The sequence below is a fragment of the Penicillium solitum genome (genome assembly GCF_028829755.1).
Source record: "Penicillium solitum strain IBT 25940 chromosome Unknown utg000001l_segment0_segment0, whole genome shotgun sequence".
NCBI classification, from domain to species: Eukaryota; Fungi; Ascomycota; class Eurotiomycetes; order Eurotiales; family Aspergillaceae; genus Penicillium; species Penicillium solitum.
In genome coordinates this window covers 3,913,786-3,937,671 of record NW_027072121.1, presented here as the reverse complement: position 1 = coordinate 3,937,671, position 23,886 = coordinate 3,913,786, and the positions used below count along the sequence as shown (strand labels likewise).

Genomic DNA, 23,886 nt, shown 5'->3' with positions numbered 1-23,886 from the left:
AGCAAGGAGACTTTAAAGTGCCTCTGTATGGTCTCAAATCACATCTGATAGGCAAGAAACAGGGTATCGGAGAGGAAATTCATGACAGAGAAGCTTTTAAGGGGGTATCAAGTTCGGAGTAGATGGATATGAAGGGGGAAATGATTAGAAAAGATAGGTGTGCATAAGTGGCAAAAAGCGAACTGGGTTCACAGAACCGGCGCACTCATGGAGAAAGCCGAATCCGTGACACGGTCCTCGGGCTTCATAGTACCATTGAGCAGCGGACAGAGCTTCTTGTTTGTTTTGATGTGTCCGACCTGGCCACAGTTGGCACACTTGCGCTGAGTACCAGCAGGCTTGCCGTCCGGATCGCCAGAACGAGGAATGCCCTTTTGCTTCTCGCGGGCAAAACGTCGTTCTTTGTTGCGGTTGAGACGGCCGAGCTCGGCCTCGATCAACTTCCTGTTGCGGGCGTCGACTTCTGGATCGCCCGTGGGCTGGAGAGATTCCAGTTTCGTGTGCATGGCTTCGTTGTGGTGACGGTGTTGGATGTAGTGTCTGATCACGCGGGGATCGAAAACATGTTGTTCCTGCTCCACGAGTTCGCCGTTATCTAGCTTGACCTGGCGGGTGATGCGCAACACTTTGCCGCGCTGACTGTTGAAACTCATTTTGCTGAACTGACTTGTTGTCTCATCGTCACGACGATATGGTCCAGGTGTCGGTGCCTCGGATCGGGGTGTTGGTTTGTTGAATTGCTCTTGGTATTCGTCTTCTTGGTCCACGTCGCTTTCTTGGTCGGAATGCTCGATGGTGGAGGACAAGCTGCTTTTTTGAGCATCCCAGATTCGACGAATGGATGTCTCGTATGATTTTTGCTGACGGGCAACATTGTAGCTGTGACCTCCAAGCTCCTTAAGTCGCTGCGCGTCCAGCTTATCCTCAACACTTTCACCGATGGCCTTGAACCCACCCTTCATGCTTGTTTTGATGAAGTTATAGCCCTCGCCACGGCCGGTGGGGTCTCCTTCGCCATGAAGCTTCAGCATGGCCTTGCCTTGGGAGGCCAACAAAAAGTTGCGAGTTGCCTTCCAGGGAGCCATCTGCTGCTCGAAGCTCTCGAACTCTTCGTCTTCTTCGTTTTCGCCGCCAGTCTCGGCATCGTTGCCATAACCGGTGTCGTGGAGATGCTGTTGTCCAATCTGCATGGATTCTAGAAGACAAACATCTTCGGGCTGAACCCACGAGCGAATTGTATCTTGGTCAGGGAGAACTGGATCCAGTGGCTTCCAATATTTAGTGTCTTTGTCGTGCTGAAGGAAATCCTTGACCTTCTGTCGGTTCTGCATATCCGTAGTGTTTGGTATATGAGCTGTAACATCGCTAATCGCGAGTCGCTCATCCGGGCTCTTCTTCAACAAACGATACACCAGCATCTTCATGCGATTCTTGGCGACAGTTGTCACCTTGCGCGAATGCGGTCCAGGGATGTCAACCGATGGGAATTGCTGTCCGGCGACGTAGAAATTTTCGATGTTACGTAAATAATAGGCACTGCCATCGGATCCAGTAGTGCTGCGCACCACGAGGAAGTCCGTGGATTTGGGTTGATGCGGGAATAGGGGTGCTCGGTACATGGAGTTTGAGATTGCGGGGGAAATTTCGCCGGGGTCGACATGGCCAAAGATTGAGTAGGGACTCTTGTCCTGGGGTAAGAGAACAACTGTTTCGCCAATATCTGCCCGTGGACGAGTGGGATCATCGATATTCTTTCGCCGGTAATAATTGATGAAGCGATTGCACATTCCAAAGTTGGCTAGCGTCATGGGCAGCTCCTCGGAATACTCCACCAGCAATACATTGGAGTTGTCTCCCATGGACAATGACTTTGTAGAATCATAAACAGTCTTCGCATCTTTGCCACGCAAGTGCTTACGTCTTAATTGAACAGGATTCTTGAACCAAGACGTTTGTCCAGGCCGGAAGGCCATAGCAGGTCGGTGGAAAGATCTAGCTTCAGCCTTGGCCAACTCAGTCTTGTAGTAGGGCCACTGCAAACGCAGGGCGGGGAGACCGTGCTCAAGTGTCACGTTGCCGAGAGTACTGCGGATCTTGTTCTGATGATTCTGTTTGAGCATGTCGTATGCTTGATCATTCGAAATGTTGTATCGCTGGGTGAGACGGCGCGTCAGATTCAGGTCCACTTCATCCCTGGTGCGAGGAGCGGCGTGTTTCAGCTTATTTGCGACGGCATCTGCTCTTAATTCGTCGACAAGAATGTTCGGATCGTTGAGATCTATTGTGACTCTCTTTGCAACTTTCATTGTCGCTTGTTCCGGATCATCCAATAAGGGGATATCAATATGTGATAGAGCAATGACATCCATCGGAGTCGGACCGGTCTTTCGTTTCTTGTTCGGAAGCTCAGTTTCCATGAGCCAATCTGCTTCATCATCATCAAAGGTGCCATCTTTTCTTTGTGCCAATGGCTTCTCTTCCGAGTCAATGCTGGAGATATCATCCTTAACATCCCAGTCCACACAAATCGTTCGAAGGTCCTGCATGGTGAAACCACCCGGGAGAACTTCATCTCCGTCCACATCATCCAGATCCATGTCATCCTTTGTATCCTCCTCCGCTTCTTCTCCCTCCTCTTCGCGGTCCGATTGTGTGATCATCACCAAGCCATGAGTTTCGTGATCCAGGCCACGCTTGAGGGGTTGACCGGTTCTGAATGCACGCTCATGATCAGGCGCCAGCTCAATATTCACTTTCGTGGGTAAGACAGGCTTAGGCGGCTTGGTCGGCTGTTTTCCAATGAAGATGGCTTTCTTGTGGGGAATCAGCTCGAGCCAGCGTGGTAAAGTGTTGCGGTCGAACGAGGGAAACAGGGAGTGCAAAAGCTCTTCGTGGTTCTCAGGCGGTGCAGGTGGGTTTTCAATGCCTGACATGGCGAACAACTGCTGCTGAAGTTTCCATGCGCGGAGTTCGACGGGATTCATGTCTTCCGACATGATACTGTCATCATCCGGGAATTCATCTTCCTCCATCATAGGTGGCTCTGGTTGCGGTTCCGGGACTGACGGTATGGGTGGTAGATCAACGGGCGCATCTGTCAGGGGCATTTCTTCGTCTTCGAAAAGGCCACGGGTAGCATCATCCTGTCCAGCAGGAGGCGGCGAAAAAGAACCTTCGCCAAAAAGATCATCGAGATTGTCATCCTGGGCCTGAGCCCCCTCTGCTTGGTCACCGAAGAGATCGTCTCCATTTCCGAAAAGAGCGGCATCGTCTGAGCCTAGATTCGCGAAAGGATCTTGATTGTCATCCACTGCAGGCAGGGCTGGGGCCGGGCGTCCGACGACCTCTTCTTCCGGAAGTTCATCGTCTTCGAAATCCTCGTAGTCGATCGCATCGTCGGCTTTTTCGCCGACCTCCAAGTCGCGCGACAAGAATTCTAGAGAGGGGCCAGTATCTTCGTAATTGTTCAGTTGCCGCATCACATCATCGAAATCGGCATCGTCCTCGCCCTCCGGGGCCTTCGGTGTTGCGTGAGGCATGATGGGCATGTACGCTTGTGTTGAAGGTGAGAGAAGTGTTGTAAATGAAGAAAGCGTTAGATTCAACAAGTTGGTGAGAGAAATCGTAGGTTAAGAATGTAGGCGCGAGCCAGGCAAGGCGACGACGCGATTCAGAATATGCACATCTGGGTATTTTGCGAGTCTGCAATTTTGACGTGGGTTTTGCCGTGGCTCTAGTCGCGCAGGAGAGAGGAGAGGAGGAGGGGCGTGTCGGACAGGTGGTTGAAGAGAGAAATCGGGCGTCCAGGATAATGCGCAAGGGACGGGTCCACGCTAACCCGATAAGGCAATCAGCTCGATGCCTGAAGTTCAATACTTCAATGGGCTCAATAGGATCTTTTCAAGAACAATGAACAAAAAGATAATAAAACATATTTGGAAGTAAAAATACATTTCATGACATTATTGTCAAATGAATAGCAACCATAAGTCATGACACATTGAAATCCCCATAGAAAATACACAACGCCTTGCTTGCACCCTCCATACAATAGTGCATTACTGTAGCCTTGTCACCGTCAGGAACCAGCTTCGCAATTTGTTTTAAATCAGAGGTTCTTGGGATGTAAAGAACCATGTGCTTGCTGAATACTGAGTATTCATCATACAATCTTTGGAGGGAATATGGCTCCATGGTCTTCAGGTTGAATACCTGATCTGAACGATATCCCGGGCCTGTTACATTTAGCGCATGCCACAGAAGCAAAGATTCGGTAGGACTTACCTCCCCATGGAGGGCTGGCAAAGACAACACTGTACGGCGCGAGTTCTTTAAGTTGATTCTTGAGAATCTCGAAACAATCGCCTTCGAACCAAGTGATCTTGTCCTCCACCCCATAGATTTTCGCATTGTGTTTTGCGCACTTAAGCACAGCAGGATTTTTTTCAATCGCGTAGATTCGTTTCCACTTTCCGGTCAAGGCAAATGCAATGGTGTTTCCGCCTGCGCCAGCGAAGGCATCCACGAGAACCTTGCGCCCAGCAGGCGCCGATTCGGCAATCTGTGACGCTATTACACTGAATGAAGGTTAGCAGGACATCTGGCATAATAGGAAAAGAGTCACGAACTTGGCAACTGGTTCTGGCGTGACGCCAAACCAAGCATCATCAGTCAACCATACACCATCGTCGTACTTGGAAAAGATCCGGTAGCGTTGTGCCCAGTAGCTGGTAATTGGGTTAGCATTGGTATTTTTCGATAAAAATGGCACTTACTTCTGGATGTCCCAGGGCACTTCGTGCAAACTGCTGTAGTGATGCACCTCTGGAGGCGCGTCTTCGTCGGCCATGATACAATGCAGCGATAAAGCGAGTTGATCGATCCATTCTCGATAACTGATAAAGATGCGTGGTGTTTGCATGGTTTGCACCTACGTATCTGGCCAGCTCGCACGAGGTAAACACGACCACAGCTTCCCCATTTCAGCCTCATTCGATCACCTCTCGCAATCTTAATTATAGCGAGGAATTATGTTTGGCGCATTAAATCGCTTCATCGGCCGGCTAGACGGGGAGCCTGGCCAACAACCTCGCAACGGCCCCAGTGACAACGCATTCGGTTTCCAGGTCCTCCGCAACAAAGACCCAGAACTTCCTCTAGAGCCATGGTTTGACTTTATCGTGGGTATCAACGGTCATACAATTGTGAGTATAGAGGAGAATTTCACTCCCCGGCATTATAGCTTCGCTCACACTGACATACAGGAAGATCCGGACCCAAACCTCTTTGCGACAGAATGCCGAAACTGTGCCGGGGGAAGCCTGACACTTGAAGTGTGGAGTGCGAAGGTAAGGATACTAAGATGATACCTCTAGATTCAAGCTAACTTTATATACTATCAGGGTCAACGAACACACACAGTCACTCATCCTATACCGCCAACGAACCCCTCCCTCGGCCTCGCGCTGCAGCTTGCTCCTCTCTCTTCTACGCAAAACATCTGGCATGTTATTGCAATTCCATCGCCGCTCAGCCCCGCATACCAAGCCGGGTTGCTTCCTTACTCAGACTATATCATTGGAACCCCCAGCGGGACGTTAAGAGGGGAGTCGGCACTCGGGGAGTTGGTTGAAGATCATCTCAATCGCACACTGGTTCTGTGGGTTTACAATAGCGAATTTGATGTGGTTCGTGAGGTCGAGCTAGTCCCTACCAGGGGCTGGGGTGGCGAAGGCGCCCTTGGTGCAGAGTTGGGATACGGTGCTCTTCACCGACTACCCATAGGACTTGGAGAAGAGGTCGAGGGACCAGGGGAGGTTGTATTCGAGACACGCGAGGATGGCACCGCTGCCCCGGTGGGTGGCCCTGCAAGCGCTATCCCGGGCATGGCAGCTCCGTCGGGTAACTTCCTAGTCCCAGCAAATATCACAGCGCCGCCTCCCCTAGCCTCCGCTCAAGCAAGAGGTGCCTCGCCGTTACAGAACAGATCCCCCGCCGGCCGTCGAGCAGGGAAATCCCGGCCAGCGGCATCGCCCAACAGAGCCTTTGATGATTACTTTGCCGAAGGTGAAGAGAAAAGTCGGGAGCAAGACTATGCGCCGTCACGGCATGGTACTCCTCTGCCTCCACCGCCAAAGGTGGGAGGCCCGCCCCCTCACTCGGGGAGCCCTGCGCCGGAAGGATCACCAGGACCTGCGGAGGAAGAATAAATGAATGGGCTAGAGAAAACAGAAATCAATTTAATGTAGAGTATGACGAAATCAAATTATGTCGATCATCGCAAGCTACCTGTTCCCATTTGCAAGTGTACGCTCATAGGTGCTCTTGTCAGGTCACCTGCTTTATGACTGAACGATTCAAACAAAAGGAATCAATCCGGTTATGTCTTCGGATCTACGAGTTCTAAGCGTACATATGCAACAAATAAATCCGCTCTATAGCCCCAAACAACTGGGCTATATTTAGTGGCCCTTGCTCACCAGCTCTTCCAACTTCTTCCGGGTGTCACCGATCTTCTCCTCCATCATCTGGCGCGCCATTCCGCTGTGCGCAATTCCGGTGAACCAGATGTGCTCCGCACGCTCACGGACAGCCAAGTGCTTCTCCGCAAGGGCAGGGACCTTCTTCTCGTAATCCCAAACCAAGTCTCCGACATTCCGCATCGTCACGGGCAAGAGGGTGTAGGCGGCAGCAGTGCCGAAAGCGAGCGGCGATGCAGTGCGGAGGAAGATGCCACGGTTACGCGAGACAATCGAGCCAGCCATGGCGGTCACGACGACATAGACACCACCGGGCAAAAGACGCTCGCCGGACTCGGCAGAAGGTGCGAGTGAGGCAACGGTGTTGGTGAAGCAGTTTTCGATGTTGAGGGCCCGAGACAGGAAGTTGTTGAAGCCCTGCTCTGCGGCAAGGGAGTGTGAGTAGAGGAAGAGGCGAGCTTGTCGGACCTGGGCGGTCAGGATATCTGTCGGGGTGGGCGAAGAGGGAGCGGGTTGCGCAGCTGGCGCGGAGATCAGCTTCGGGGCGGCAGGCGCAGCAAGCTGAGAGGGTTTGGAGGGTTCAGGAATGTCGGCTGGGAAGTCATCGTAGATAGGTTTCCGCTATATTAGGGAAGCAGTCGTGTGTCAGACCAAGCCTCCTCAGACATTCAAATAAAGCTAGGAACAGATCTGATCATACATTGTCTCGGGGCTCTTCTGCGAATGCAGTCTTCTTGGGGAACAGAGCAATACCTCCCGCGAGGAGAGTGGCTGCGATCGGAGCCACAGCCCGCTGGGCACAAGTCAGCATGGGAACAGGACATTGGGGGGGATCAATTGCATTCAACTTGAGAGCAAGCAATTATAAAAATGCATACCTGTTGCAACATCGGCCGGAATGACATCCTGAGGGTGTGGGGAAGACGAGAAGGGGGGGGGGGGGGGGGGAGCTGGTAGTGAGGATGAAGCAAAGTCGTGTTGGAGCAAGACGGGAATTCTTCGGCTCGGCGGAACACCTCCAGAAAACTCCGTCATTGCCCGTTCTCCTTGACTCTATGTTTCTTTCAATAGAGGATCTGTGAATTTACAATTTCCGATGGTTTTAATCTGCTCTTAATACAGTATCTACAATGCTTCGCCCTTTGCGACGAACATGGACATGTCGGAAATGCCTACGTCTGCGGCCCCAATATCGAGCCTTCGAGAGTGCCGCATCTTCTCCGTCAACATCGTTTGAGTACATTCCAGCAGATAACAGTGCACCAAGGAAAAAGACCGATGACCACACTCTGCGCCGCGTTTTTGATTCTCAGCCATTTTGGAATGAGTTCTCCCAGCAGCGCACCACCACAGTCCCAAGGCGAGCTGGATTGGTCCAAAACCAATACCTGACAAGCCCCGAGGGCTTTAGGACATTCGCAAATGTCTCGCTACAGAGATGCCAGGCTATTGTAGCCAAGGTTCTTGCCGCCTCCACGGTTGAAGAATACAGGGCTCTAGCACGAGACCTTGACCAGCTGAGCGATCTCCTGTGTCGCGTCATCGATCTGTCCGACTTCATTCGAACCATTCACCCCGATCCGCGGATACAAGAAGCAGCCACGCAGGCGTGGGCTCTCATGTTTGAATATATGAACGTTTTAAACACAACTACAGGGCTTCATGAACAGCTCAACAAGGCCTTGAACAACCCCGACGTGACATCATACTGGACCGAGGCAGAACGGATCGTGGCACAGATCCTCAACAAGGATTTCTCGAACTCTGCAATTCATATGCCACCCAATGTCAGGCAGCGGTTTGTAAATCTCTCGAATGATGTGAGTCAGTTAGGTTCCGATTTCATGAATGGCGCGGAGCCTGCAAGATCCCAAGTGGTCTTTGGTGCCAACAGCCTCCAAGGATTGGATCCTATGGTTATTTCCAAAATCAAGCGGTGGAATAAGAAGGCGCCAGTTCCAACTATGGGAATCGTCCCTCGACTTGCTCTGCGCTCAGTGCATGATGAAGATGTTCGCAAAGACATCTATCTTGCCACTCGGACATCCAGCAAGCGTCAAATTCAAAGATTGGAGGAACTTCTAGTGAAGAGGGCAGAGTTGGCACAACTCACGGGCTACAATAGCTTTGCGCACATGACTCTCGGCGACAAAATGGCCAAGACACCTGAAGCAGTATCGAACTTCTTGACTTCGCTTGTGTCCAGCAACCAAGGTCCAGTCCGGGAAGAACTATCTAAGCTGCAGAGCTTGAAGGGAGGTTCCTCCCTGCAGCCCTGGGACCACGCATACTACGTTCACAAGCGCGTTCTAGAGTATTCCCAAGCCCGTCGCTCTCGACACATGGGTGTTATCAATGAGTTCTTTTCTTTGGGTACCGTGATGCAAGGTCTTTCTCGACTCTTTGACCGTTTGTATGGTGTGCGTCTAGTCCCTCATGAAGCATCTCCCGGCGAGACTTGGCATCCAGACGTTCGTCGATTGGATGTAGTGGACGAGTCGGAGAATCATATTGCAGTTGTCTACTGTGACTTGTTTACACGGCCGAGCAAACACCCAAATCCAGCTCACTTTACTCTGCGCTGCTCGCGCGAAATCTCCGCAGAGGAGATCGCCGAGTGTGCTTCTATGAACCAATCTGCGCACCCGAATGATGGCATGGCCACTGGTGTAGATCCGGTAACTAACACCCTGCGCCAACTCCCAACCATTGCTCTTGTGTGTGATTTCCAGGAACCTCAGGCCAATGGCACTGGCCAGCCAACTCTCTTGAGTGAGCAGAGTGTTCGCACCTTGTTCCACGAGATGGGCCACGCTGTCCACTCCATCCTGGGTCAAACGCCTCTGCAGTCCATCTCCGGTACTCGGTGCGCCACGGACTTCGCCGAACTTCCCTCCGTATTGATGGAGAGCTTCGCGACTGCGCCCGAGGTGCTGCGCCTCTACGCGCGACACTGGAAGACCGACGAGCCTCTGTCTGAGAGCATGATGCAGAGCATGGAGCTCGACCGCACTGCGCATTGGTCCATCTACGGTGCCGTTGAGAATGAAGCACAGATCCTCATGGCGCTCGTTGATCAGGCCTATCACTCGATCCCAGCTGAAGTCAGCTCGGCTGGAATTGATTCCACCGATATCTATCATCAAGTCTTTTCTCAGTATTCCAGTCTACCCGACCCGAACAATGCCCAGCCACGCACCTCTTGGCAGGGCTTCTTCGGCCACTTGTATGGCTACGGTGCCACGTACTACAGCTATATCTTTGACCGGGCGATCGCGAACAAACTCTGGCAGGACGTCTTCCAGTCTGGCCAGGCGGCAACTGATCGTGTCGCCGGTGAGCGATACAAGAATGAAGTTCTCCGCTGGGGTGGTGGCCGCAATGGCTGGCAATGTGTGGCCGGTGTCCTGGGAAGCAGCAACCCCTCTAATACGAACGGACGGCTAGCTGAAGGTGGTGATGAGGCCATGCGTGAGGTTGGTCGTTGGGGTCTCGGGCGTGAAGGCGTGTCTGGATAATGTGACACGAGTGTACTTTTATTGCCTTTTGATACATCTATATTTGCCCTACATGGCTTTGTAAATAAACATAAGTTCACGATATGGTTTGATCTTGCTCTTCAATCAAACTCTCGAGGCTTGAACTGCCCATCCACCGTGGACAAATGATTATATCGAATACGTTCAGCCGCACGGACATCGCCACATGCTTACATGTGAACCATATCCAATACGAGCCTAATTAGGCAATCCAGTGATCTCCGGTGTGCATTGGATGCAATGTCCGAGACAAGAGCTAACATAGGAAGTCCTCCGCATACTCTTCATACTGCTGCATAAAATCCTCCACGCTGAAATCATTTAGCCGCTTGTCCAACAGGATAACATTTCCCGCCTCGATGTAGCCCTTCTTAAATGCTGCAAACAGTTCAGGGTCGTTTGAGAAGTGTGGAATAAAACTTTGATTATCACCCATCACCATTGCGCCCTTGAGCGCTTGGTAAACTGTTTGAGGATCCTCGGTTAAGTCAACCGACTCGCACTGACCGAAGTCCAGGAGGAAAAGTCTGATCGCACGTCGTTGGAAGTCCGGTGTTAACTGCTCTTCGCCCGTCTCCAAGGCGAATGTTCCAAACACAAACTCGACGTCATCACCATTGATACCAGAGCCCCAATGTAAGGTTGCATAAGTCTTTCCCATCGCAATTGCCAGCCTGGTTGTTTCAATTCCAATTTTTTTTCATAGTGTCGAGGTAGAGAGGGAAGTTTCTCAGGGGTGCTTCAACGTGATGGGCCGTTAGCCTTGCCGAGGTAGATCCGTGTGAGGCAATGTTTGTTCTGGGGGTTATCCAGGAGGCCGTTGGTCTCAGGGGTTTCGAGATATCGTTCTTGTCCACACAAATGAGCAATCAATGCTCGCCGGACAATCTTGGGTAACGGAAGGATTCGCTGCATCTTCATGATGTCGCCGCGTGTGCGATATTCAAGAGGTATCTTCGGGAAAACGTCATCCCAGAATGAGCTTTGCTATGTTGTTTGTATAAACCCGATGGGCTTAGGAATAGTGACTTCAATCTATGTCATCCTCTGGTAGCGTTCAAAAGCTGCTGAGATATCGAGGTGGATTTTGTACTCATGGCGTAAGTTAAATGGTCGAGTTTCATTGCCGGGTTTTTCTTTCTTGAACGCCAAATCCTTGCCAACTTATTCGAACACGACACCCTGTAATCCCATGCCAATCTGATGAATGTCCTGCAAATCTGGCCGAGATCGTGCTTCCTGGACACGCCGACTAAACGAGGATGTGGTAGAGATAACTAATTTTAAGTTGAATGATCGTTCAAGAATCGTAGAGTCAGGCATCATTTCAAGTTCAGTGGCATCGATGAAGCGTTGGGCAATTCGAGGGTTTCTCACTATTGAGCTGGCAATTGATTCAGTGGACTCATCGCTGGTGTTAAGGGATCGTCGTTGGTTCATGGTGGGTGTAAAGAAATGCAGAAGGGAAAAGCAGTAACCTTGGAATGAGGTGTAGTAGAGAGATACTTTCCCGACGCCTGTTTTGGTAAGAAGAACCTTGGAACCTTGGAAAGAGCTAGTTACTATTGTTTCTTTGGTTAACATTCGGAAGTGATGATTGAGAAGTGAAGACTAGATGTAACAAATAGGTACTCCTATATATAACTATGGAGGAATCGTGGACATTGTTCAAGTGAGGACGAACTAGACATTGGTGTTGATGGGGTGACTTGTGTCTCACTACCCCTTTGTCTGGGCCCTGGGGTCTTACTAGGTTGCAACCTCGTTTATTATGATTATTATGAAAAGTCTTCACACAAATGAAAGTGAATACAGGTGTACTACACGACAATAGGACATTTTCAGTACAGGACTCGGCAAAGTATGCATTTTCCCACAACCACAAGCCTTATCGCACGTTTTCCTCTCGTTTCAGTGCCTCTGACATCTTTCCACTCTCACCCTGCATGGTGGCTTACTGTAGTGGACCCTGCTACGCCCCGATGATAACAGGCCAAGCGCGAAAGGTATTGCCTAGGCACATGCTCTTTGTGTAGATTTTTAGGGTATAGGGTGGTGTTCAAAGCAACCCAAATTGCCCTAAAGAACTACCGAGGTAGTTTAATAGAAAGTATGTCCCCGAAGGATCTGAATCGTATTTACCGTAAATACCCACGGTCTTGGGCCATCTAAGCCTCCTTATCTTCTTATTATGCGGAGAGTACCTGCAATCAATTTGCATGTACTTCATAAGAATTCACCGCTCTCTCTTACTCATTATATGGGATATTGCAATTTCAACCTCTTTTCATTCAACCCCTGCTCAATTAAACTGGATGACGTTTGCTACATGGAAGAGTTATTTATTCCCAGCCTGACCTTCAACCTTTTTCTCTCAATCACCATCTAAATCAGTCTACTCATTTAAAATGCCTGATATCCTCATTGTCAATGACAATGCTTCCTTCGCTTCAAGTGATAGCTTCTCTACTCGAGACTCGATAGAGCAACCACGACACTCACTCCGTCGAAGAAACACAGTTGCCAAGCTCACAAGAAGGGTTTCTAAGAGAATATCTCAAACAATCCTCAAATCCGGAGTTCAAGAACATGCACTGAGCAAAAATAATCTCAAAGATCTCAACAACGCAACGGATATTGATCCAAACAACCTATGCTCGTCACCTCATCAAGTTCATGAGGTTAAAATATACGACCCTATTCACGAAACCATTGAGGAATGTCCTATCTTCGACGTGGAAGCAGCGAGAGAGATTCGTCTACACCAGTCATACGCTACCTTCTGTCAAAACTTTACGCTATCGGGAACAACAAAGATGGGTAGGAAGTTCGACTTATCAATGGGGACGGAGTGGGCAGAGGAACATACACAGTCCTCTCACACAGATCCAACTCTCACAAACGACGACACATCTGAATTTTCGGGTTCTCGTACCTATCCCGAACACATAACGGTCCATTCAAGGCCCAGGCCAAGTACAGTCGCATTTCCAATATCATTATCATCTACGGATCTTGAAGATACACCCATATCACATGCAGCAGCTATCGAAAATCCTTCTTCGGGATATCCGGTCACGAGAACATCAAACGTTGAGGAAGACTTCAACAGCATCAGTTCAAGTTTTGAGATAACACCCAACTCCAATTACCCCCAACCACCGCCTCGCATCATCACCCCAACCGTCTGGATGGGCATGAAGCGCGATGAGCGAGAACGCAAAGCAACTCGACGGCAGAGGCTCTTAAATCCGTTTCGGTCGTGGTTTATGACAAGTCAGCCATTGCGGGGACGGAGACATGAAGTGGTCAAATGACGAGTTGGAATAACGGGTTCCGCTGTCAGGCAAAGCAAAGCAGTTCTGAGATATTGGATGGCTTTCAAATCTAGCGGTTGTATTTTAAATGAAATGTTATCTTAATCAAACAGACAATTCATACTTGCTTTTTGCTTTGAAACATGTTAATAATGTCTGGACCCCGCATGGGCGATCTCATCTCGCCCCCAAACGCCTGGGTTTCAACGCCATATGCGCCTATCTTGAAAGGGTCGGGGTTTTTGGATCTTTGTGTGTGTGATCTAACTCCGTGGGGCTTATCATCGTATAATATATGACATGAATAGTCGGCCGCGTATGCGGCCTTGTGATGTCTTGTGGGTGGTCTTTTTAGACGCTCTTTTTAGGTGTATACGAAGACGGTTAAAAAACATATTCTGTGCAAGAGACTTCTCTATGTATAACATTCCCTCATTTTGAATACGAGTTTGCAGAAGCTATGGACTTTTAGGAGGCAGAGTAGACAAATTATCTACGTACCTAGCCATACTTTTCCTATGTCATTCGTGTTTTCTTTTTACTAAAAGGAGTGTCTCGGGCATATAAAGAAACATGTACTCGGTAAGTCATTGGCGCAGTGCATTGGGGGGGTTAACATACGCCATTATATGATAAGACAGGTCGTACTCACTTTACTCAGGAAGTCTGACCATTGTACGCCACCATCTAAGTAACCTTCAAAGAATTTGAGACAGCTCACTATTCACTTCGGAATGTCGGACTCCACAGCCAGCCCGAGATCATACAACGGCAGCTTCCGCTGCAGTCACTTTCACAATGCATCTCTCATCACCTATAGCAGAGCAACCCGTCAAATAATGCAACTGTACGGGGTACAGATTCCTTCTTGGGGCACAGATAAGAGGCAAAAGAAAAAAGGCGAAAAGATCAGTCAGCGCTAAGCCCACTTATTTATGCAGGCTTGGTGTATAATATCAACGGCTATCTTCTGGTCTTTATCCCCAAGGCCAATCTGACACCTACCATGATACTGATGGGGCCGTCAAGGTTTGAATCATTCCCCCACTTTCATTGGGTGCTACTGTCCATAGCCTCCGCTCTAATCATTTGAAGGGCAGTGCCATTTTGGAACTAGTATGTATGCTCGAGCTGAGTGCCGAGCATGGTGGTATCTTCAACCTCAATATGAGAAGACTGGGTGTAAAACACCATATTTGGCCTGCGGGTGCGTAATCATGTATGAACTTTGAAAGGGTATCGATACTAGTTCATTCTGGAATATCGAAGAAATCAATAGGAATAATGTGAAGGTTTGCTAGAGGATCCGCGTTCTTCAGAAGGCCATGCCTTTTTCAGGCATTCAAGGGTGTATTCAATGACCAAATTTGTGGGAAATTAGTATGGAGGGCTTGTTACTTTCTTTGGACAGTGGCCTTAACTTCTGTAGGGAAACCTCGAAATCAATATTTCCGAGGGTTTAGGCTTATTCTTACCCCTTAACGACATTCTGTGGGTGTGGAATTCTAAATTTGAGAAGTATTCAGGTAAATTAATCCAAGATTGTGTATATCAACCCGCAAGCGTTCGAAATATATAACCAATCAAGACATCAAATAAGAAAGCTAAAAACCACAAAATATACCAGGAAAATACATACGATCAGAAGCACGCCTAGAAATAGTCAGAGAATTAACAAAATGACCACGGAAGCTGGAGCTGTTGAGTAGGTACAAGTATCTGTATTTGTATACATGTAGGCTAACAAAGACCAAAGCCAAGGACATCCATGGAATGAAGAACACCCAACCCCTGGTAAAAAAAAGAGTATATTTGAAATAGACTGGAATATTTTATAGGCTTAGTTTAACAAAATAAGTACAAAAAAAAGAATTCACTCATCTTCAGAGGATGTTCACGAAGCAAAAAGATGGACTCGCGGGGAATCGAACCCCGGACCACTCCCATGCTAAGGGAGTATTATACCACTAAACCACAAGCCCAATTGGATAAAAGAGGTCTGTCTTTAATGATATATAAATAGAAACGACATATACAGGGGAAAATATAGTGTATCACACGTATGAAAAGGTTCTAGGTTACGATGATCCATATCCCCCAATTGCCAATGATATAGATATATATACATATGTAGTAATAGATGTATCAAGTGGACTAAAACCCCAAGCCTAACGATAAAAAAGGTGACGTACCCACACACAAAAGGCACTCATGAATTACAAACAAGCCGGAATAGTGGTATTGTGAAGATCCGATGCAAGGAGAGGCCGATCCTGATGTTGCAGCCTGGTACTGTCTTCGAACAGGAAACAATTATTCATCATCTGCTTAAAAAAGTGAATATTGTTATGGTATATGCCCTGGTTAAGACAAAATGACAATGTGAGATATGAGTATGTATGTACATGTGGCTGAGGAGGGCATAGCTTTACAAAACAGACCCTTGCAAAAGGCTAGACAAGTTTCAATTCCCCGTCGCACGGTGTGAAAGTCACCCAGAAAAGGGGTATGGAGGAATAGAAAAATCGCAGGAGGAAAGAAAAAGTAATCGAACCAGCCGAATCGCTAAAACTGACAAATGAAGCATGACATGAAAAACATTCCGAAAACCAAGGGGAAAAAAAGGCCTGCCGCATGCAAATCATAGTTGATATGTTGATTCTCATGCGCTGCTTCCAAATCGGTTCGTAAACCAATTGGTGAACCCCCCTCCACTGCCACCCTCACCTCGGCTGGACCGTCGGTTGCTAGATTGCCCCTCCTCTGGTGTAGGGGACCGGCGTGGTGAAATCCGTGGGGAAAGTCGAGTCTGCAAGGAAGATAACGAGGATCGACCACTGCGCGCAGTGCGAGCAAAACTGTGACGCCGCTGGGATCTCGGTTGGTCAGGACTATCCTGGATCACTACCGGATTCTCGCAGGTGCCTTCCCCGCCTCTGTGGAATATGCCGTCAGCAGAAAGTTCTCAGTTTGTGCATACAACTCACATAGACTTACGGTATGTTTGTATTGATGCTACGCCGGCAATGTGGGCAAGTGTCATGTTGGGTCAGCCATGCATGGATGCAGTTGAAATGAAACCAGTGCGTGCATGGTAACACAGTGACTTCCAAGCCGAGTTCAACGTTATCCATGCAAATTGAACACACTGCTTTCCCTTCAGATCCCATCATCTCTTCATTAACCTTCTTCTTTGGCAAAGCTTGGACGGCAGCATCTGATGCTGGGGGTGCTGCAGTACTGGTCCCTCCATTAGTCTCAATCAGTTGTGTGATGACTCGGTCGAGCTCCTCCTGCGAATACACTGCATCCCCGCTTCGACTCATGTTGAGAATGGCGGACAATATCGAAAGAGCATGGGGGTTGCCCAGGCCACGAGCTCCACGTGGGCGTCGCGTAGTTTGTACCCCAATGTCAGCGCGAATGGCATCCATGATCCTAGATTCTGATTAGTCTGCGAACAATCACAAGAGATAGAGCCATTACATACTCATTTATGTCCATCGGATGGCGGTTACTAGGTTGCGCCGCATCTGCATTGCGGGGAAATAGGCCTGGGTGATGGCCTGTGAGGTGATCGTCCTCGAGCCAGTCGGGAGAGGTAGATGATTGAGGATGGAAGGGGTCCTCTCCGAATCCCCTGTACCCACGAGGGTTTGGCTCCATTAAATTCTGTAAAATTGTGTCGAAGCTTTGCATCATCATCGGAACCATAGGGTTCGGGCCATTGTTGCGCTGACCAGCAGGCATTCCAGTATCAAGTGTTGCGCTGCTGAATGAAAAACGGCCGTCGGGCGATCTATAGGTGCGCAACGAGGAATATGGAGGAGTCCCACTTCCGAGAAACCCGGGGATTTGCCGTTCTTCTGTGTCTCGTTCCCATGGATTGTGGTCCATCCACGGGTTGGCGCGCGGAGGCGACGGGGAGTCGGCTCGGTGTGAGGGGGAATCTTCAGAAGGCAGTTCTGGGGGAATCTCGACCTTGAGGAAGAGACAGTGTTAGAATCAAATAAAGTAAGACAGAAATCATTCACTGTACTATTTCTGTGAAGTCGGATTCACAATGCGGGCACGTCAAATCATCGCCTTTGATCCAAACCCCGCCACAGGCATGGCATAACATGCGGTCGCCGGTGTCCATGTCGCAATACAGACTAATAATCACCTAGAGAATTTTGAGATGTTGTACAACGCAGATGTTGGGATTGAAGCTGATATAATCGATAAGAGATCAGTCACGAGTCATGGCCTTATCTGCGGGGAGTGATCACAGTTGGGTAGATGGCCATAATTTTATTGGATAAAGAAGAACAGAGAGAACAGGGATAACAGGGAGAGACGGGGGAGTTAATGTATCACAAACGTGGCAAGCCAACGTGTGAGAACAAAGGGAGATTTGGAAGTGATTAGTCGATTTAGCTGGAGACTCTAGAGGTCGGCAAGAGGCAATGACGTTGATCAGCAATCGCCTTTTATAGCCTCAAAAAGGCAAAGGCAAAACCACTACACTTATACCCGAGACCACATGTATGAAACAAAGAACACTCACGTTTTAGTTTCATGTCTATAAAAATAGAAGACCATGCATCAGGCAGCCTTATTTTCCTTTTATTTAACATGCGGTTTCATCCCGGGGAATTTGTTGCGACGCAAGGGCAAGAAGGCGACGTATACGGGCCCATATTTTTTTTTTTTAGTATTTGTTTTACAAATATATAGAACGGAATAGAGATTAAGACTCAATCATATGATCAATTCATAAAGAAACTAGTACAAAGTATATAATAAACAGCAATAAATGGTCACTTTTTCCATGCAGGGATACAAATTCCTCGCGATCATCTCATCCCTGCCAAATGCAGTGGGGGAGTGAACTGAAAAAAGAGACAGCAATGGATATCACAGGAATGATGCAATTGAACCGGTAACCTCAAACACCCCGATGAAAAGACGGATGGCAATGTGGATGGCAATGTCGAGCAGTTTACTTGATCTCGAGGAGCTTGACGTCGAAGACAAGCTTAGAGTTGGCAGGAATGCCGGGGAGGGCCTTCTTGCCGTATGCGAGAGAAGGAGGGATGGAGATGCGACGCTCACCACCGACAGCCATGCCGGCGACACCGATGTCCCAACCCTTGATGACCTCGCCCCGTCCGAGCTTGAAGGTGAAAGGCTTGCCCTTCTTGTTGGAGTCGAAGACCTTGCCGTCCTCGAGCTTGCCGATGTAGCGCATAGCGACGGTGTTACCGCTCTTGGCAGCAACACCCTTACCAAGCTTCTTGTCGTCCAGCTTGACTCCACGGATCTCCTTAACGCCGAGAGTGCCAGTGGGCTTGTCGCCGGAGGGGGTAGGGCCCTGCTCAAGGTTCTTGGCGAACTGGACCTTCTTGTCGGTCTTGGCCTCCTTCTTATCCTCCTTCTTAGCGTCCTTCTTGGCCTCCTTAGGCTCAACAGCGGCGGCATCGCCGTTGTTCTTCTTGAGCTTCTTCTGCTGGGCCTTAGTCAAGGCGGGCTCCTCAGCCTTGGTAGACTTGGCCTTGTTGGCCTTAGCCATCAGGTCATCGAGGGTGACTTCCTCCTCAGCGGCGCGCTTGTTCTTGCCTTTCTTGGACTCAACAAGCTTAGGGGCTTCCTCCTCGCTCTCGACCTCGGTGATTCTGGGGTCCTCAAGGTCATCAAGGTCATCGCTCTCATCATCATCCTGCATGGCCATGAGGTCATCCATGTCGAGCTCATCCTCATCGGGAGAGAGGTCGTAGTCATCCTCATCCTCATCATCGTGGTCATGGTCGTGGTCGTGGTCGTGACCATCATCGAGACCAATGACGTAGTTACCGGTTAGGAAGACAGTGTGGTTACCGGTGACCTTGAAGAACACGGGCTCACCCTCGCAGACAGTGATATCCAGAGGCTGTTGGTAGTTCTATAGGGGTATTAGATGCCTGTATTCAACGAGTTGTAAAATGAAAGAGGGTGTTTGTCTTACCTGGCTGGGGCTGAGGGTGCAGATAACGTTCTCATCGAGCTCCAGGCCCTCCTCGGACTCGGAGTCCTCATCGTCAAGGGCAGGGCCCTTACCCTTGATGAGCTTGGAGATGGCAGCCTTCAGGTCAAAGTCCTCATCATCATCCTCCTCCTCATCATCATCTTCCTCCATGGCGTCTTCGAGGTCCTTGAGGGCAGCAGCAGCCTTAAGCTTGCGGGCCTTCTCCTTGTCGCTAGGGCCACCGTTGGACTCCTCCTCGTCATCGGATTCCTCCTCATCCTCATCACTGTAGTCCTCATCATCCTCATCATCCTCATCGAGGTCAAGACCGGGAGGAGCGCGAACAATCTTCAGAGTAGAGCGCGAAGGCTTGCTAGAGTCCTGGTCATCCTCGTACTCTGGGGCCTCATCGGGATCGATAGCGGCCATGCTGATGCGGAACTAGATTTAATGTCAGCACAAGTCATCAGTTAATTGATGATCACAGTAAGACTGACCGAAGCAGCAGCGTTGGGGACTGCTTGAACCATGGCTCCGGGAGGAACCCGGAGCGCGTAGACTGCGACAGGCTGAACAGCAGACATTGTGAATAATTAGAGTAGATTGAGGGAGATGAAAAAGAATCAAGTTCAAAAAGAGAATGAACCACGTGGAAACAGATGTGGATGAAGGAAAGAAAAGAGAAGAAAAGAAAAGATGCTACCAAGCAACAGATGCGGCAAAAAATTGGAGAAAAAAAAATCGATCAATGAGATTAACGAATCATTCACCGCTGGTGTATTGCCACAAGTGACCGCTTTCTGAAAGCTTGGATGCACGTGATGATTACCGAGCTTCGCGCGAAAGGGTATCGCCTTCTCTCTTTTTGTCTTTATACTCTCTTATCGGTCATGATGGTCGTTGTAGCCCAACATGGGCTCCCGTCATGAGATAAATTCTAGTGCAGTGCGCAAACGCATTGAAAACCGTACGTTCAGTCCAAATATCAGTATTTGGTCTTATCTGACTGTGTCTAGATGACTTCAATGATGAAGGAGGAGAGGAGTATGAGGCCTCCAGCTTCGGCGGGTTCGGGGATTACATGCGCCGGAAAAAAATGAAATTGCAGAATCTCGATGCGGAAATTCGAGCATCAGCTGGCGATTGCCCGCCAATATTCCGTGGTGTAGTTGCCCATGTCAATGGGTACACCCAACCTTCCTTGCAAGATCTGCACCGTCTGATTGTCAGCCATGGGGGTGGATTTCTTCAATATCTAGATGGCAAGACTGCCGCCACTCATATCATTGCCAGTGCTCTGACACCCAAGAAGCGTGAGGAGTTCCGCCGCTACCGTATAGTGAAACCTACGTGGGTGACAGACAGTATCAAAGCAGGACGTCTGCTGCCATGGGATGAATTTAGAATAGTAGACGAAGGTCAAGCACAGAGGGTGCTCAAGTTTGATGATGGCCGGTTTACCAGCCAGACGAATAGCGCTCGCACAGGTTACAAAGACCAATCAAGGGCCAGCTGGTATAGCTCTCAGCTCCGAGATATGAGCAGAACCGAAGAGGGTCTTGGCTCTTCATCAAAGCCTGTGACCCCGTCTACCCGGTCCAAAGCCTCACGGATGGTCACACCAACAATGCTGAGCCAGCCATCCCAGTCGGACTATGGAGACTTTCCTAGCTTCACTATGGAGAAAGAGGAGGAAGCTCATGACCCTCAGCATCAAGAAGAGACACCAGCCAGTGATATAGCCCAATCCACAATGCTACCCCGAGCTCCCAATTCCGATCAAGTGCCCACTTCACCAGATCCATTGGTTGACCTCGAATCAACCTCGCCTCTCGCCCAAACAAGTACAACGAAGCCCTCTTTGACTTCTGAAGAATACAACGCACAGCTCCTTTCTGACCCAAGGATGCAGAAGTCCTCTGTTGTCAACCCGGAATTCCTGCAGCAGTATTATAGAGAGTCTCGCCTCCATCATCTGTCAACCTGGAAGGCGGATCTGAAAGCCCAACTGCAGGCTGCAACGAAGGAAAATGCACAGTCTCAGATATCGAAAAAGAAACCTGTACCTGGATCAAGACGGTACATTCTACATGTGGACTTTGACTCATTTTTTGCAGCTGTCTCAGTCCTAAATCACCCCGAACTCCAAGACAAGCCGGTTGCTATCGCCCATGGCACTGGGTCAGGCTCCGAGATTGCTAGTTGTAATTATCCTGCCCGTGCTCGAGGTGTTAAGAATGGGATGTGGATGAAAGGTGCTTTGCAATTATGCCCCGAACTCAAAGTCCTGCCTTACGATTTCCCTGCCTATGAAGATGCGAGTCGCAAGTTCTACTCCTCGATACTTGCCATTGATGGTACCGTGCAGAGTGTCAGTATCGATGAGGCTTTGATTGACATCACAAATTTGTGTGTGGAAGCTGGCGGCTCAGATGGAAAGGCTATATCAGAAGGATCAATTTATCGCGAACAAGCTAAAGCGGACGAAATTGCCCAAGATTTACGCGATTCAATCAAAGAGAGGACCGGATGCGCAGTCTCTGTCGGAATTGGCAACAATATTCTGCTCGCAAAAGTGTCTCTCAGAAAAGCCAAGCCTGCTGGGCAGTTTCAATTAAAGCCAGATGCTGTTCTGGGCTTTATTGGGGATCTCGCTGTTCGTGATCTTCCTGGAGTGGGCAATAGCATGGCAATTAAACTCGAAGAGCTGAGTGTGAAGTTTGTCAAAGATATCAGAGATCTCCCGAAGGAGAGACTGATATCTGGCCTGGGACCCAAAACTGGAATTAAATTGTGGGAGTACGCTCGTGGAATTGACCGAACAGAAGTCGGCGATCAAACCATAAGGAAATCTGTTTCGGCTGAGGTCAACTGGGGGATTCGGTTTGTCAATCAGGACCAAGCAGATGACTTTGTGCGTTCTCTGTGCGAGGAGCTGAATCGGAGATTGATGGAAAATCTGGTAAAGGGGAAACAGCTCACCCTAAAGGTCATGCGTCGATCGATGGACGCTCCACTGGAACCGGTTAAGCATCTCGGCCATGGAAAGTGTGATACATTCAACAAAAGCGTCGCTCTTGGTGTTGCGACCAATGTACCGGAAGTCATTGGGAAAGAAGCAATATCGATGTTGAGAAGTTTCAACTTTTCACCTGGAGACTTGAGAGGACTGGGTGTGCAAATGACTAAACTTGAACCGATCAAGTCTGGCCCTCCAGGCCCCGAGAGCAGCCAGCGACAACTCAACTTCCAGAAGTCCCCACCTCGCAAGAAAATCATTCCAGATGCAGACCCCGACGAGCTGGAGAGTCCGCGGAAAGATGACTCTGTTCGTATTCAAGCGGATCCAGTACTCAGCGATAGTGCCCACAAGCCACTCAACATCTCGGGGTCCCAATTTATTATGCCCACTCAAGCAGATCCCAAAGTCCTTGCCGAGTTACCCACGGATATCAGGTCAAGGCTTGTTGCACAAGCAAAGCCGCGACATAATTCTCGCTCTGGGTCTCCTTGTCCTCCCCCGCGTGAATCACGGCAGCCTATCCAAGCAGACCTCCCCCCGCAATCCCAACTGGACCCAGACGCATTGGCGGCATTGCCTGAAGATGTCCGCCAAGAAGTATTGGGGTACTATAACTACCCAGCCACTAACGCTGCGCCGCCGCTCGCGCCGGCAGCATCAGAGTCGCGCCCATCAACATCTAGTTCTCTCAAGCTAAGAAGGCCGGTCTCACCCCCCAAAAAGAGGCGTGGCCGCCCACCTAAGTCAGCAACGATTGCCAACAAGCCCAAGCCCAAGCCTCTGAACCAATCCAGCTTTGGGTTCGTTCTTCCACGCCCAGCGGCCGTATCTGCTAGTATTGAAGAAGAGGCCTTGTCTAGACAGGCGTCACCGAATATCGAAGAGCCAGCCGAAGCTTCAGCCGAATTTCTTGCTGCTTTACCTGAAGATATCAGACAAGAACTCCTCGAAGAACAAAACCGCTCTCGCATGCAACAGCGCTCGCGAGCCACTGAACCTGCACAAAGACCTCCATCTCGGGCACAGGAAGCTCCTCCTGCACCAATTGCTGTGGAGAAACTTCTACCTCTACCACATCTCCCCAAGCGTCCAGTCTTTACCTCACAGCGTCTGTCCCAATTACCAGATCTGCGAGATGCTGTTGGGTCATGGCATGAAGTCTTTGCAGCTGGTGGTCCATATGGTGATGACGTTACTTCGTTATGTAAATATCTGTCTAGTGTGACATTGCAAGAGAAGGATGTGGACAAAGCCGTTTCAGTTGTGCGTTGGTTGATGTGGTTGGTGGGTGATTATTCGCAGCAGGGGTCCAAAGAGTCACAAGGCTCCCGGCCCGAGGGAACTATAAGCTGGGAAGAGGCTATAGAGACCATGCAGTACAGTATCCAGGTGGCCCTGGAACAGAGGGGGCTCCCTCCTGTGGACTTTTCGTAAATGATACCCAAATGTTAAACATAACATCGTTAACTGTATATACCTAAATGAGTCTACAAAGGTCAATAATCAAAATTTGCGTAACTACATACCTGAGAAAAGTGGCAAA

The 23,886-nt window shown here is 49.4% G+C and overlaps 12 protein-coding genes across 12 annotated transcripts; 4 read left to right on the top strand and 8 right to left on the bottom strand.

The window, feature by feature from the left end:
• Positions 1-188: 188 nt before the first annotated feature.
• Positions 189-3,539, bottom strand: N7455_001516 (DUF3591 domain-containing protein; the record flags this gene model as incomplete). The annotated part of the gene is made up of 1 exon (XM_040951332.2): positions 189-3,539. The coding sequence occupies one exon, from the start codon at positions 3,537-3,539 to the stop codon at positions 189-191; it is 3,351 nt and encodes a 1,116-aa protein (XP_040818246.2).
• A 451-nt stretch (positions 3,540-3,990) lies between these two features.
• Positions 3,991-4,849, bottom strand: N7455_001515 (RNA methyltransferase; the record flags this gene model as incomplete). The annotated part of the gene is made up of 4 exons (XM_040951987.2): positions 3,991-4,235; positions 4,285-4,577; positions 4,629-4,727; positions 4,776-4,849. 4 exons carry the CDS (start codon positions 4,847-4,849, stop codon positions 3,991-3,993), a joined length of 711 nt encoding a protein of 236 aa, XP_040817939.1.
• A 181-nt stretch (positions 4,850-5,030) lies between these two features.
• On the top strand, positions 5,031-6,209 carry N7455_001514 (uncharacterized protein; the record flags this gene model as incomplete). The annotated part of the gene is made up of 3 exons (XM_040951931.1): positions 5,031-5,204; positions 5,265-5,348; positions 5,403-6,209. 3 exons carry the CDS (start codon positions 5,031-5,033, stop codon positions 6,207-6,209), a joined length of 1,065 nt encoding a protein of 354 aa, XP_040818596.1.
• Positions 6,210-6,461: 252 nt separating this feature from the next.
• Positions 6,462-7,384, bottom strand: N7455_001513 (MICOS complex subunit MIC26/MIC27; the record flags this gene model as incomplete). The annotated part of the gene is made up of 3 exons (XM_040951437.2): positions 6,462-7,100; positions 7,180-7,272; positions 7,358-7,384. The coding sequence occupies 3 exons, from the start codon at positions 7,382-7,384 to the stop codon at positions 6,462-6,464; spliced, it is 759 nt and encodes a 252-aa protein (XP_040817874.1).
• Positions 7,385-7,609: 225 nt separating this feature from the next.
• On the top strand, positions 7,610-9,997 carry N7455_001512 (mitochondrial intermediate peptidase; the record flags this gene model as incomplete). The annotated part of the gene is made up of 1 exon (XM_040951250.2): positions 7,610-9,997. One exon carries the CDS (start codon positions 7,610-7,612, stop codon positions 9,995-9,997), a length of 2,388 nt encoding a protein of 795 aa, XP_040818138.2.
• A 277-nt stretch (positions 9,998-10,274) lies between these two features.
• Positions 10,275-10,679, bottom strand: N7455_001511 (uncharacterized protein; the record flags this gene model as incomplete). Its single annotated transcript, XM_040950942.2, has 1 exon — positions 10,275-10,679. The coding sequence occupies one exon, from the start codon at positions 10,677-10,679 to the stop codon at positions 10,275-10,277; it is 405 nt and encodes a 134-aa protein (XP_040817774.2).
• Positions 10,680-10,759: 80 nt separating this feature from the next.
• N7455_001510 (uncharacterized protein) lies at positions 10,760-11,034 on the bottom strand (the record flags this gene model as incomplete). The annotated part of the gene is made up of 1 exon (XM_065604014.1): positions 10,760-11,034. Exon 1 carries the CDS (start codon positions 10,937-10,939, stop codon positions 10,760-10,762), a length of 180 nt encoding a protein of 59 aa, XP_065462505.1. The 5' UTR covers positions 10,940-11,034.
• Positions 11,035-11,182: 148 nt separating this feature from the next.
• On the bottom strand, positions 11,183-11,458 carry N7455_001509 (uncharacterized protein; the record flags this gene model as incomplete). Its single annotated transcript, XM_065604013.1, has 1 exon — positions 11,183-11,458. The coding sequence occupies one exon, from the start codon at positions 11,456-11,458 to the stop codon at positions 11,183-11,185; it is 276 nt and encodes a 91-aa protein (XP_065462504.1).
• Positions 11,459-12,426: 968 nt separating this feature from the next.
• On the top strand, positions 12,427-13,335 carry N7455_001508 (uncharacterized protein; the record flags this gene model as incomplete). Its single annotated transcript, XM_040951219.2, has 1 exon — positions 12,427-13,335. The coding sequence occupies one exon, from the start codon at positions 12,427-12,429 to the stop codon at positions 13,333-13,335; it is 909 nt and encodes a 302-aa protein (XP_040817671.2).
• Positions 13,336-15,997: 2,662 nt separating this feature from the next.
• N7455_001507 (putative RING finger domain protein) lies at positions 15,998-17,476 on the bottom strand (the record flags this gene model as incomplete). The annotated part of the gene is made up of 4 exons (XM_040950973.2): positions 15,998-16,271; positions 16,333-16,773; positions 16,826-17,316; positions 17,375-17,476. The coding sequence occupies 4 exons, from the start codon at positions 17,474-17,476 to the stop codon at positions 15,998-16,000; spliced, it is 1,308 nt and encodes a 435-aa protein (XP_040817724.1).
• Positions 17,477-18,319: 843 nt separating this feature from the next.
• N7455_001506 (FKBP-type peptidyl-prolyl cis-trans isomerase) lies at positions 18,320-19,905 on the bottom strand (the record flags this gene model as incomplete). Its single annotated transcript, XM_040951624.2, has 3 exons — positions 18,320-19,258; positions 19,322-19,762; positions 19,819-19,905. 3 exons carry the CDS (start codon positions 19,903-19,905, stop codon positions 18,320-18,322), a joined length of 1,467 nt encoding a protein of 488 aa, XP_040818142.2.
• Positions 19,906-20,233: 328 nt separating this feature from the next.
• Positions 20,234-23,777, top strand: N7455_001505 (putative DNA damage repair protein Mus42; the record flags this gene model as incomplete). Its single annotated transcript, XM_040951132.2, has 2 exons — positions 20,234-20,288; positions 20,338-23,777. The coding sequence occupies 2 exons, from the start codon at positions 20,234-20,236 to the stop codon at positions 23,775-23,777; spliced, it is 3,495 nt and encodes a 1,164-aa protein (XP_040817554.2).
• Between the last annotated feature and the right edge of the window lie 109 nt (positions 23,778-23,886).